The sequence below is a fragment of the Rousettus aegyptiacus genome, unplaced genomic scaffold (genome assembly GCF_014176215.1).
Source record: "Rousettus aegyptiacus isolate mRouAeg1 unplaced genomic scaffold, mRouAeg1.p scaffold_m13_p_18, whole genome shotgun sequence".
In the NCBI taxonomy this organism is placed as follows: Eukaryota; Metazoa; Chordata; class Mammalia; order Chiroptera; family Pteropodidae; genus Rousettus; species Rousettus aegyptiacus.
The window spans coordinates 14,386,539-14,397,007 of NW_023416293.1; the positions used below are offsets into that span (position 1 = coordinate 14,386,539).

Sequence of the window (10,469 nt, forward strand, 5' to 3'; positions counted from 1 at the left end):
CGGCAGCTGCGTCCCCGGCGGCCCGGCCCCTCCCCGCGCGCCGGGGAAGGGCAGGGTTTGCAGCGAGCATCGTTTCCGGCCCGACGCGCTGCCGTCCGACACTGCGCGGTCTCGGGGGGCTCTCAGCATGACCTCGGGGGCCGTCCCCATGCTCCTCGGAGAGAAAGCACCCGGAGGAGCGCGCGCCCGGCCCGCCCGCCTCTTACCTGTCAGGCGACGGGGCCCCACGGGGCACCGCCACCATCTCCACACCGTCCGGGCTCTGCCTCCCTGCCCGGACCTGCCGAGGACAACGTTCTGTGTCCCGTCTCGGACACGGCACTTACCAGGCCACGAGTGAAACACTCTTAATCTCTAAATCTCTTGAAATTCGTAAAGAGACAATTTAATGGTGGCGGCCTTGATTTACAGACAACGGAGGGGTGTGCACTTCTGTCCCTGCGTGGGCACGAGACCCCGGGACGAGGGCCGGTCCAGGCGCAGGGGCTGGCGCACCCAGGCCGCAGCTCGGCCTCGCGTCCCGCGGCTCCGGAGCTGAGGGGGAGGGGCCCGGGCACCACGGTGCGTCCGTCCGAGCCGGGGAGCGGGGGAGAAGGCGGCCTGACAAGCGTCTAGGTGTGCCCTGAGCCCACGGCGGGGCCAGGCCAAGCTCGGCTTGGGGAAGGTGGCCACAGGGTGCACAGCGGAGGGCCCCACAAAAGGCTGGCCGGCTGTCCCCTCCTGACGCCGAGCCCTGCCGGCCCGGCTCCACCTTCCAGAAGCGTCCTAAGGTTTGGAGCTGGAAGGGCAGCAAGGGCGGAACAAGGGCCCCGGCCACGAGGACACCCCATCCCCTGCCCTCAGCCAGAGGCCCGAGCAGGCAAGCTAGGGACCAGCACCCGTTGCTTCAGCCAGCAGAGAACACTTCTCCAGAAGGGAAACGCCATGGCGTTCACAGGGAAGACCCCGACGGGGGCACCGGGGTGGGGTGGGGGCATGGGGGGGCGTGCCCCTTGCTCCGTGCCATGCCGGGAACCGGGGGCCGCCGGCCCGCGAGCCAGCCGCGCCGCACGCCTAGCTGAGCATCTTGTGCCGGTCGAACACCGTCTTCCGCTGCTCCTGCACCTGCAGCTTCCACCGCTGCTGGGCACCCTCCACGCGCCCCAGGACGGTGTTGGCCCGGGCGGCCCCGCGGGGGGCCGTGGCGGCAGCCGGGGAGCGGGCGTCCTGCGGGGTGGGGGGAAGAGACGTGTGTGCCTCCGTGTGCCCGCGTCCCGGAAGCCCAGTGAGCGCCCTGAGCAACCCTGACCGGCACCCCACCTCCCCAAGGAGGGGCTCCCCGAGGCCATGCCGGCCGTCCACGCCGGCCTGCCCCGCGGGGCGCCCGGCCCGCGAGGCCCAGTGCTGCTGGATCTGTGGGGCAGACCCTGCCCGTCCCGGGGCCTGGGAGGGGGCAGGTCCAGGAGTGGGCCCTGGGCCCCAGGCAGCCCACGGCCAGCACAGCCCGGACCCTGAGCGTTGGCCTCAGGACACCGTGCGGCCAGCGCGGAGGACGCGATGGGGTCTGTGGTCTGACGAGCTGCACCACCGGCCCCCTGGGCAGCAGGTCGGCCAGGCGGGAGGGTGGGGCGCACAGCTGGGGGCCGCACAGCTGGGGACCCAGAGGACCCCCTGGGGAGGGGACGTGGCCGCACGCGGGCGTCTGGCAGGCGTGGACCCCGCAGCTCTCCACGTGGCCGGACGGCCGCCCCCTCCTGTTCCCTTTGCTCCCAGCTTTCTGTCGACAAGGCGGCATCTGCCCTAATTACCACTCTCTGCTCTGAGCCCCGGAGCCCCCGCACTTCCTGCAGGACCCGAAGCCGATCTGGGGGGAATTAGCGCCCAGGGCCGGGCCCCCCCCGCGGGGATTTCCTCCCCGGCTCCCGGCCTCTCATCTCCTGCCACCCACCTCTTAAGGGATTAGCGCACCCCTGAGCCCACAGCCGCCCAGAAAACGCGACTCCGCTTCTGAGGGCCTGGGCTGGCACGGCTTCTGTCGCCGCGCAGCTGCCGGGCGGGAGGCGGCGAGGCGAGGGCGGGGGGCGCAGGGGGAGCTGGCCACGGCAGGCGGGGGCGGCGCGGGGGTCCACTGCTGCAGAGCCCAGTCACTGGTCCTGTCCGGGGCCAAGGAAGGCCGGCCTGCCAGGCGGGGCGAGGCAGGCGGGCGCGCGGGCTGCGGGTCAGGGCCCCGCTCACGGCCCCTAGTGGACGCTGGGAAGGACGCCGGCCCTGCCACTCAGCAGCCGCGTGTCCCTGGACAAGTGACCTCCTTCCCGACCCCCATTTAGTGGAGTCTGTCCTCTGCAGACTGTTCTGACTGCGGTCACAGCAGGAATCACGTTTGCCCACGTGGACACACACGCCACCCTCGCCAAACACCGAGCGTGACGTGTTCTGATGCGCTCGCCCTGCCTCGTACCACGTTTCGGAAATGCTGGTCGCGACCCACTCAGTTCGTGTGGTGACCTCGGGCTGCGATTCACAGTTTGCAAACCACGGTTTACGCTGGGAGTCGAGCAGCAGGGAGCCCTGCAGCCCCACGGGGATGAGGAGGGCGCCCGGCGCCCAGCGCCCCGCAGGACGCACACAGCCGCCTCCGACACCGGCCTGCACACGGCCCTGGCCCGGCGGCACGGTTCTGGCCCGTTTCCCGCCCACGGCACGGACGGGAGCCACTTCCTGACGAGGCCCAGCGTGCAGCGCTGAGCGGTGTGTGGCGGGCAGCAAGCGCTCAGTGACCGGCAGCGAGCATGACTGCTGGCCAGCCCTGGCACGGCCCGGGCAGGACAGGGGACACAGGCGGGGGCAGGGGGCTGCCCTGGAAAGTCTCCGTGGCCTTGCAGACCGCTCACCTCTGCCCGAGTGCCGCGGCCGGGTCTGTGTGGCCCGCCCTCGATGCTGTGGGCCCTCTGGGACGGTCCACACAGGACGGCCGCCGGGCTCTGCCCCCTTCCCCCGGGGCTGAGTCTCCAGGCGACTCTGGGGGGCAGAAGGCCGCTGGGCCCTGGGGAGACCCCACTCGGGTTCCCCAACTGGCACGACGGGACAGGTGTCCTGAGCGCGTCAGGGTCCCCAGCATGGCACTGCACGCCTGAGCTGGTGAACCACACCCCAGGCCCACCCGCCCACAGCCGAGGGGGCCTTTCCCCGGCCGCCTGCGGCCGGGCCGCGCCTGCTGTCCTCAGCGGCCCCTCCTCCAGTCACAAGGCCCCGCAGGTGCGAGACCCAGGTGAAGCGGCCCCTTCTCAAGGCTGAGCGGGTGTCGGAGCGGCCACACACCGCCCCGCGGCGGGAAGACGGGCCACAGCCACTCGGACGCAGAGGGCTGAACGGGAGGGCGAGCACCATGGACAGCGACCGGCAGAGCGGTCTGGGGCTGGCAGGGACCCTGTGCTGTGGGAGGGTCAGCGACCCCACGCCTCTCTGCTCCGTCCTTGGAAGGGACGAGGGGACGAGGGGTCGTCCCTCTCCCGTGTGTCTGTCTTCTCCGGGTCTCTGTCAGCTCCTGCGGCCGGCCAGGGGCCCCGGCACAGCGCTACCCACCCCGGGAGCCAGATGTCAGGACGCACTGTGAGCCGCAGACCCCCGGCCTCAGGCAGCCCTGCCTCTCCATTCAAACGGGCAGGGCCGCACATCTGGGCCCAGTGCGCTGCTGCCCCGGCAGGCACAGGAGCTTCCGCATTTCAAAGGGCGTCTGAGCCCGGGGATTAGGCTAATGCGCAGGGATCCTGCAGGCAGCCCCAGCCCAGCCCTGGCCCCCGCTTTCAAAGGGGCCTGCTGCTTTCATCTCCCTGCTCGGGCCCCACCCCTTCCAGTCCCCCACCCCAGGGCGGGGAGGCTCCCCGCTCCAGGACTTGGGGGAAGCTAAGGGCCCCCAACCCTGGGCAGTGATCGGACCTCCAGATCTCGTCTGCTTGGCCCCACGGGGCTGGAGCCCGGAGCCCAGACAGTATCCTTGTCACGGTCACTGAGCTGTTCGGGCCGAGAACTTTCAGAGAACCTGGGAGTTCCTGTCCTGGGGCGAAAGTGAAGACTCCCATTGCTGGGTGGGGCGTCCTCATGTCCTTCTTAAGGAAGACTCTCCAGACCCCTAACAAACCCAGGGACACAAAGCCAGACGGCCTGGGGACCCGCTGTCCGCTCCGGTGCTGTGTGCCCTGAGTGTGCTCGGCACCCAGGACAAGGGAGGTGGGCGCCGGGCTCCACTCTCCCCTCTGTCCTCGGGGCCCTCCGCCTGGCAGCCAGCCTCCCCAGACCAGCTCAGACCTGAGCCCCAGCCCAGGTCTGGAAAGGGGCCTCCGGGGACCAGCCTCCGCCCTGGCTGCCCGCCCCCTACGCCTGGTCCTGTCCCGGCCTTCATGTCCCCGGCCGTGGCCATCTGGGGGCAGACACAGTGCCCCCTGCAGGACTCCTGAGGACGGGGAGGAAGGGGGGCGCGTGCACAGGACAGTGTGGAGCCCCCAGGCCCCAGCAGGGACAGCTGGGAGCACCTGAGACGGGGCTACCCCGCCGCAGTGTTGGGGGAGGGAGTGGAGAGGCCACTCCCAGGCTGTCCACACCGTGGGCCAGGCAGCAGAGACCGAACGCACTTTCAACACCTAGACCCCCCTTCCCAGGGCTCCTCCGGCACGGAGCGGGGCGGCCAGCTCCGGCTCCAGAGCTGCTGCAGCCCCTGAGCCCAGGCGCCCTGGACACGAGGGCGGCTGGTGCCTCCGTGGTGGACCATGCTCCGGACTCGGCCAAAGTCCACCCCCATCCAGTTCCAGGACGCAGACTGACCACACACAGCCCCCCTCCCCAGGCCTCCTCGAGAAGCAGCGGGGCTTAAGACTCAAAAGTGGGGAGCCCCCTGGGCGGTAGGCCCCCGCCCCGCCCGCACCCCAGCCACGCAGAGAGCCGTGCATTCCAGGGCCCTGTGCCCGGCTGTGGGCACCGAACATCTCTCAATTACTCCGGAGCAGGTCTGCAATTACCACATCACCCTGATCGCCGGGTGTTCATTAGAGACGGCCCCTGCCCCCATCAGAGCTGCTGCGACTCTGCATTAATAACCAGGTAGGCGCGCAGGGTTCCCCCTGAACAGACCACCCGCCGCCAGCACCGCCACCTCCCTGGCACGGCGCACCCTCTCTGCCCCAGCTCCGGCCAAGCTCATGCCAGCGGGAGGCCGGGGGTGGCAGCCGCAGGCCCGGCACGTGCCCAGAGCAGCAGTGGGGCCCGTGGGGGTGGCCGGGCCTCCCTCCTCCCTGGCCGCGCGTGGACCCGGGCCCCCTGCAGCCTGCGGCTTCATGCAGATCAGAGCCCCAACCCTCTTCTCGGGGGGCCTGCGCTCCCCCACCTCCGATCCTGTGCCTCTAGTGCTCTGGACCAGGGCCCCCCGCAGCAGCCCAGCCTGGGGGACCTCTAGTGACCCCGAACTCACTGCCTTAGAGGGGCCACCTCCCATTGCTGACTGTGTCATCTGCAAAACTCCTTACACTGCTTGAGTCCCCCGGTTTCTTCGCCTCGCTGCCCTAGGACGAGGCCGAGACCTCAGACCCCCCGGGGAGCGAGCTGGCTCCTCGGTGCCCTCCTCCCGGTGCCCTGGCTCCCTCTGCAGGCGTCCGCAGCCCTCCGCGTGGGGCAGACGGGACGGGGTGTGGCCCCCCACCATGTGAGTGCACGAGGGGGCCCCCCCCCTCAGCTCGGAGAGCAGAGGCTCCTGAACGTGACACCGGAGGCCTAGTGGCCTGGGCATGACCGGCTAGCCAGCTCTAGTGGTCACTCTTCTACGTGACAGAGCTCCTCGTGCACACACTGACGACCCCCACTGTCGCCGCCACCGGGCTGTGCTCTGCACCAAGCAGGTGCCGAGCAGGTGCTGAGCAGGTGTCTGCCACCCCTACGACACATCTGCCACCTCAGAGCCAACCTGATGGCACCGAGCAGCCAGGACACCACGCCACGTGTGTCCCCGTGGGACTGGCCCGGCTGGCTCACGCCCCTCTGCCTCCACGTGCAGCGTAACAGGGAGACACGCGCCACAGCCGTCGTGGAGGCTGCCCGATACCGGACATCTGGAGACTCCCCGGGGCCACCTCCTGTGTCACCTGGAGGTGCATGGGGCAGTCCCCGCGGAGGGGATGCTGGAGGCTGGGCGACGTGCAGGAGGCAGGGACGCGGAGCGCGGGGGAGGGGCCGGACCCCGCTCCGCCCCAGACCCCAGCGCGCATGGGGGAGGCGGAGCGCCGGGGAGGGGCGGGACCCGCGGCGCGCGGCGCAGGGACTGGCAGACCCAGCAGCCTCCGTTACCTCGTTCTCCTCCTCGTTGTGCAGCTGCTCGGTGTAGGCGTCCGGCTTCCGGATCAGAGGGTCCACCAGCATCAGGAAGGCCATGTAGAGCAGCAGGGCCCCCACTGCCGACAGGTAGATGACAATGATGACCTGGGGAGAGACCCGGGCCCTGTGAGCGGCAGCCGGGCCAGGATGGCCGACCCGTCTCCTGCCCGGGCCGCCTGTGTTCGGTGGCAGTGACCCCGCAGTGCGGCGCGGGGCGGGGGCTGGAGACTGCGGCTGGGGGGACCGTGTGCCAAGGAGGGCAGCGCGGCCCTACACCACATATTCCCTGACTCCGCCCCAAACCGAGGGTCCCACGAGAACCATCCGGCCTCCAGCAGCCAGGGACACAGATGAAGGAAGCGTGGATCGGGATGCCCTGAGACGACCCCGGGTGGGCGTGGGGGAAGGGCCCACCAGCTGCAGGAGCATCCACAGCGCAGGTGGACGCTCGCTCTGCGTGACCCCAGAGGGCGGTAGCACCTGTCTGGGGACCACGGAGCCGAGCCCTTTGGCCTTAGGTCCAGCGCCAGAAAATGGTACAGGTGTCACTTGTACCCCGGTTTGCAGACTCTGCCTCAAATGCTCTTCCGACCTCCACGATGCCGGGGCGGCCATCGCTGGCCTCCGAGCCCACGGCCCTACGCCAACACGGGTCACGGAAGCACAAGCAGCCGCAGCCCAACGCCCTCCTGCCCTGCGCAGGCGCCAGGACCCCCGGCCCTGGGCCGCAGCCCTGCGGGTGCTCAGAAGCGGCCAGCGTCACCTTGGAAGCTCAGTCAGACAGCCTTACGCGTCTGCGAGCAGCATCCTCCCGCGTGGAGCCCAGACGTGAGAGGCACCAAACGGTGTTTATCGTAGGAACGGAAGGAAAGAGAGGAAGTGAAGGAACCAGGAAGAATGACAGAGAAAAAGGAAGGAGCTTCTCCCAGGCTGTCATGCCCCAGAGTAAGGGGGCCCCGGGACAGAAGTCAGAGGGCTGGCTCCAGCGGGTGGGAAGAGGGTCCCTATGTCTGCGACAGCCCGGCCCAGAAGCCAGTCCCACAGCCCGTGGAATGTTCTGGGACAAAGCCAGAGCCTGCAGGAGCTCGGCAGCCCGGGGCGGGGCGTCACCTTGATGGTGGCGGTGCTGCGCTCCTCGTACTCGCACTCGCACAGCAGGCAGTAGGCCTCCACGTCACGGCTGGGCACGGGCATGGGCTCCACCACGTGCAGGCAGGTGCTGCAAGGGGAGCAGAGGGCGGCGGTGGGGCGGGGCCGAGGGCAGGGCCGTGGGCGGGGCGCGCTAGGACCCGGAGCCGTGGGCGGGGCCCAGGGCGGAGCTGTGGGCGGGGCGTCCTGGGGCCTAGAAACGTGGGCGGGGCCGTAGGCCGCTCGCAAGGACGGCGCGGTGACCGTGCCCTGGAAGGCCTGGTTCCTGCAGGCTGAGGCCTGGGCGGCCTGTGTGGGCGGACAGGGTCCATCAGCACGCTCACTGGCGCTCTCTGGACTATGACCACGAGACACGGAGGGCCCCGGGGCTCCCCCAGGACTTCATGTCTTAGGGGTTCTTGAATCAAAATCTTCGGGGCTCTAACGCACAGCACGGTGACTGGCTAATGAAACGGTGCGATGAACGCGAAGGCTGCAGAGACAGGTCTCTGACGCTCTCACCGCACACAGGTAACTGAGGCGATGGAGGGTTAACCAACCTCGCCTATGTGTACCGAGTCATCACCGTACACCCCGATTTACACGTTACCTGTCCATGACAGCTCCGTGAAGCTGGGGAAATACAACAAACCCAGCTCCTGGGGGCAGGGCGCGCGGGGCGCCTGGATCTCCTCGAAGCCCACCCGGCCTGCCCCCCTTCTCACGGAGCCCCCACTCGCACTCGGCTCCCTGCTCCGAGGATGGGGCGTCCTAGCCCCCAGGAGCGGGGATGAGAAACGCCGCCTCAACTCCCACGGAACACTGTTCCTCGGTCCCAACGCCACACCCACAGCTCGCGAGCGGGACGCGCCCCAGGCAGAGCGGCCTGCGCAGGCCTCACCAGTCCTTCTGCGGCACGTTTTGGTTGTAAATGTGCCCGCTGATGTTTCTGTACGGGGGGCAGATGCACTTGCACCGGACGTCCTCAGAGCTCTGGGGGGGAAACACATAACAGGGGTGCCCCAGGGGCGGGTTCCACCAGACGCTCAGCGCTGCGCAGCTCCCGTCCGGCCAGGGGGCGCTGTGAGTGCTCCCGACCTCTCCCTACCCCCAAGTTCAGCAAGGAATGACTTCTGCAGGAAGGACATGCCATCACAGGGTCCTTAAGATGGGCTGTCCAGGTGGCAAACGAGTCACAGGAAGCTGTCATCCACTTGCAGGGTGCTGGGGGTGGGGGCACGTGGTCCTCTACCCTTAGCCCACCCCTGGGTGTGCACCTCTGTCCAGCAGTCTTGGAGGTGGATCATCTGTCACAGGCGCCCTCTCCTTGCCCCACTGAAAGAGGCGACTACATAAAACCCTTCCCCTTCTCTCCCCCAAAGCCAAGATGTCCCTGCCCCCTAACAATCCCTTCTTGTCTTTTGTCACTAGCTCCCTTGCCCCACCCTTCTGTTTTGTCCAGCCCCTCCCACCGGTCCTCCTAGCTGCTGGTGGCATGCTGCCCAGCTCCCACGGGGCTTAATCAGGCCGATGAGATGGTCAGATTTACTCAGATTTACTCTGTTGGAATTTGTGTCTTAACGCCTCAGACCTACTGGAAGCCTTGGAGGCTTTCCCAATCGTTTAATCCACTCGGACCTGGGTCCGAGCCATTGCTTGGGCATCGGGCTGGTCACCCTCCCTGCGGAAACCTCCATCTGCGTGGGACTCCACAGGTAGAGCGCATTGCTGCTACTCATTGTCCTACGCGAGTCTCCCTGAGCAGCAGTTATTAATGTCTCTACCCCAAATACAAAATCCTTGCTAGACCCCCACCCCTCCGCTCGCCCTGCCCACAGGGAGGCCTGAGGTCTCGCCCCTGAGGGCACACCCCAAGGGGAGGGTACTCTGGGAAGGGGCGGGCTGGGGAGCCTCGTCCCCGGGCGGAGTGAGGGGTGGCGAGGGGGCAGCGCGCACAGGTGCTGCGGGCCCCGCCCACTCACCTTGTTGGCTTGGGCTGGCGGCGCCAGCAAACAGCCGACCACAGCCACCACGCACAGGAGCTTCATGCTTGCCAGTCCGGGGGCCGGAAGCCCGGATACCTGCAGAAGGGACACAGAGTCGGAAGTGGACGGTGGCCGCGGCCAGACCTGGGAATGGAGGGGAGCGGAGGGCTGGGCTCCAGGATTCCGGGGTCTCCAAATCCCGCCGCCAAGTGCCGTGATTCCTTCCCCCAGTCTCCGGGGATGCCAGGGAGAAAGACGAGGCGTCCTGGGGCCCCGGATCCCCTCCCGGACCCGCCGCCCTCCGCCCTCCGCCATCTCCGCCCGCTCAGGCCACAGGAGAACTGGGGTGCAGAGTGTGGCTGCCCTGACCCCATGGCCAGGCAGCGCCCGCCACATCCAGGGTCTGGGGTCGGCCAGGACCCCCGGGACCTCTACAACCGCACCCCTCCCCCACGGCCGACCTGCGAGCGGTGCGGCTGCTGCAAGAGACCCGGCTGCCCCCGCCTCTCCCGGCTTCCATTGGCTGCCGGAGCAGCCTCTCAGCCGCTCCCCTGCTGTCGCCCAGGCAACAAGGCCCGCCTCCTCCTGGACACCTAGACTCCGTGCAAGGAACCGGGAGGCATTTCTCAACCCCGAGCAGACAAGAAAAGGGAGCGTCGGCCCTCCAAACCTGAAACGGGAGGAGTCCAGCCCTGTGCGCCTCCTGAGCTGCCGCGCTCGGCCCCTCGGATTAAAAAACTCGGGGTTCAGAGAGGGGTAAGCTTGCTCCGCCTGGCTGTTTTAAAGAGAAAGCACTTGGTAAACAATAAACTCGGAACTACAACAATAACAATAAAAGCAGATTAAAGGGCTTTGTCCTCACCACCTGGAAATGCTGTTTAGGGATATAAAGGATTTGGGCCAGTTTTTCCAAGGGAAGACAGACTCCGTGACTTGGGGACAGCAGCCAGTGTGGACGCGACGTTGGCCGGACAGATCTCCCACTGTGACAGGTTCCGCTGACCTCCGCAGGTCTCCCAG

At 68.2% G+C, this 10,469-nt stretch overlaps 1 protein-coding gene across 3 annotated transcripts; it reads right to left on the reverse strand.

The window, feature by feature from the left end:
- Positions 1-359: 359 nt before the first annotated feature.
- TMEM9 (transmembrane protein 9) lies at positions 360-9,961 on the reverse strand. 3 transcript variants are annotated; one of them, XM_036235516.1, is made up of 6 exons: positions 9,911-9,961; positions 9,447-9,545; positions 8,366-8,457; positions 7,447-7,555; positions 6,310-6,441; positions 360-1,206 (listed from the first exon to the last, which is right to left on the reverse strand). In XM_036235516.1, the coding sequence occupies exons 2-6, from the start codon at positions 9,510-9,512 to the stop codon at positions 1,054-1,056; spliced, it is 552 nt and encodes a 183-aa protein (XP_036091409.1). In that variant the 5' UTR covers positions 9,513-9,545; positions 9,911-9,961; the 3' UTR covers positions 360-1,053. The 3 variants fall into 3 exon arrangements, with proteins under 3 accessions (XP_036091409.1, XP_036091408.1, XP_036091407.1); XM_036235515.1 differs by lacking the exon at positions 9,911-9,961 and adding an exon at positions 9,732-9,895; XM_036235514.1 differs by lacking the exon at positions 9,911-9,961 and having other exon boundaries at positions 9,447-9,895.
- Positions 9,962-10,469: the final 508 nt, after the last annotated feature.

Bases quoted from the DNA above. Each gene is read 5' to 3' on its own strand.
- TMEM9 (XM_036235514.1), bottom strand. From the start codon at position 9,845: ATGTGGCGGGCGCTGCCTGGCCATGGGGTCAGGGCAGCCACACTCTGC. The intron at 8,458-9,446 runs GTGAGTGGGCGG...TTTCCCCCCCAG, and splicing joins CGCCAGCCCAAGCCAACAAG to AGCTCTGAGGACGTCCGGTG. The intron at 7,556-8,365 runs GTGAGGCCTGCG...CTCCCCTTGCAG, and splicing joins AACGTGCCGCAGAAGGACTG to CACCTGCCTGCACGTGGTGG.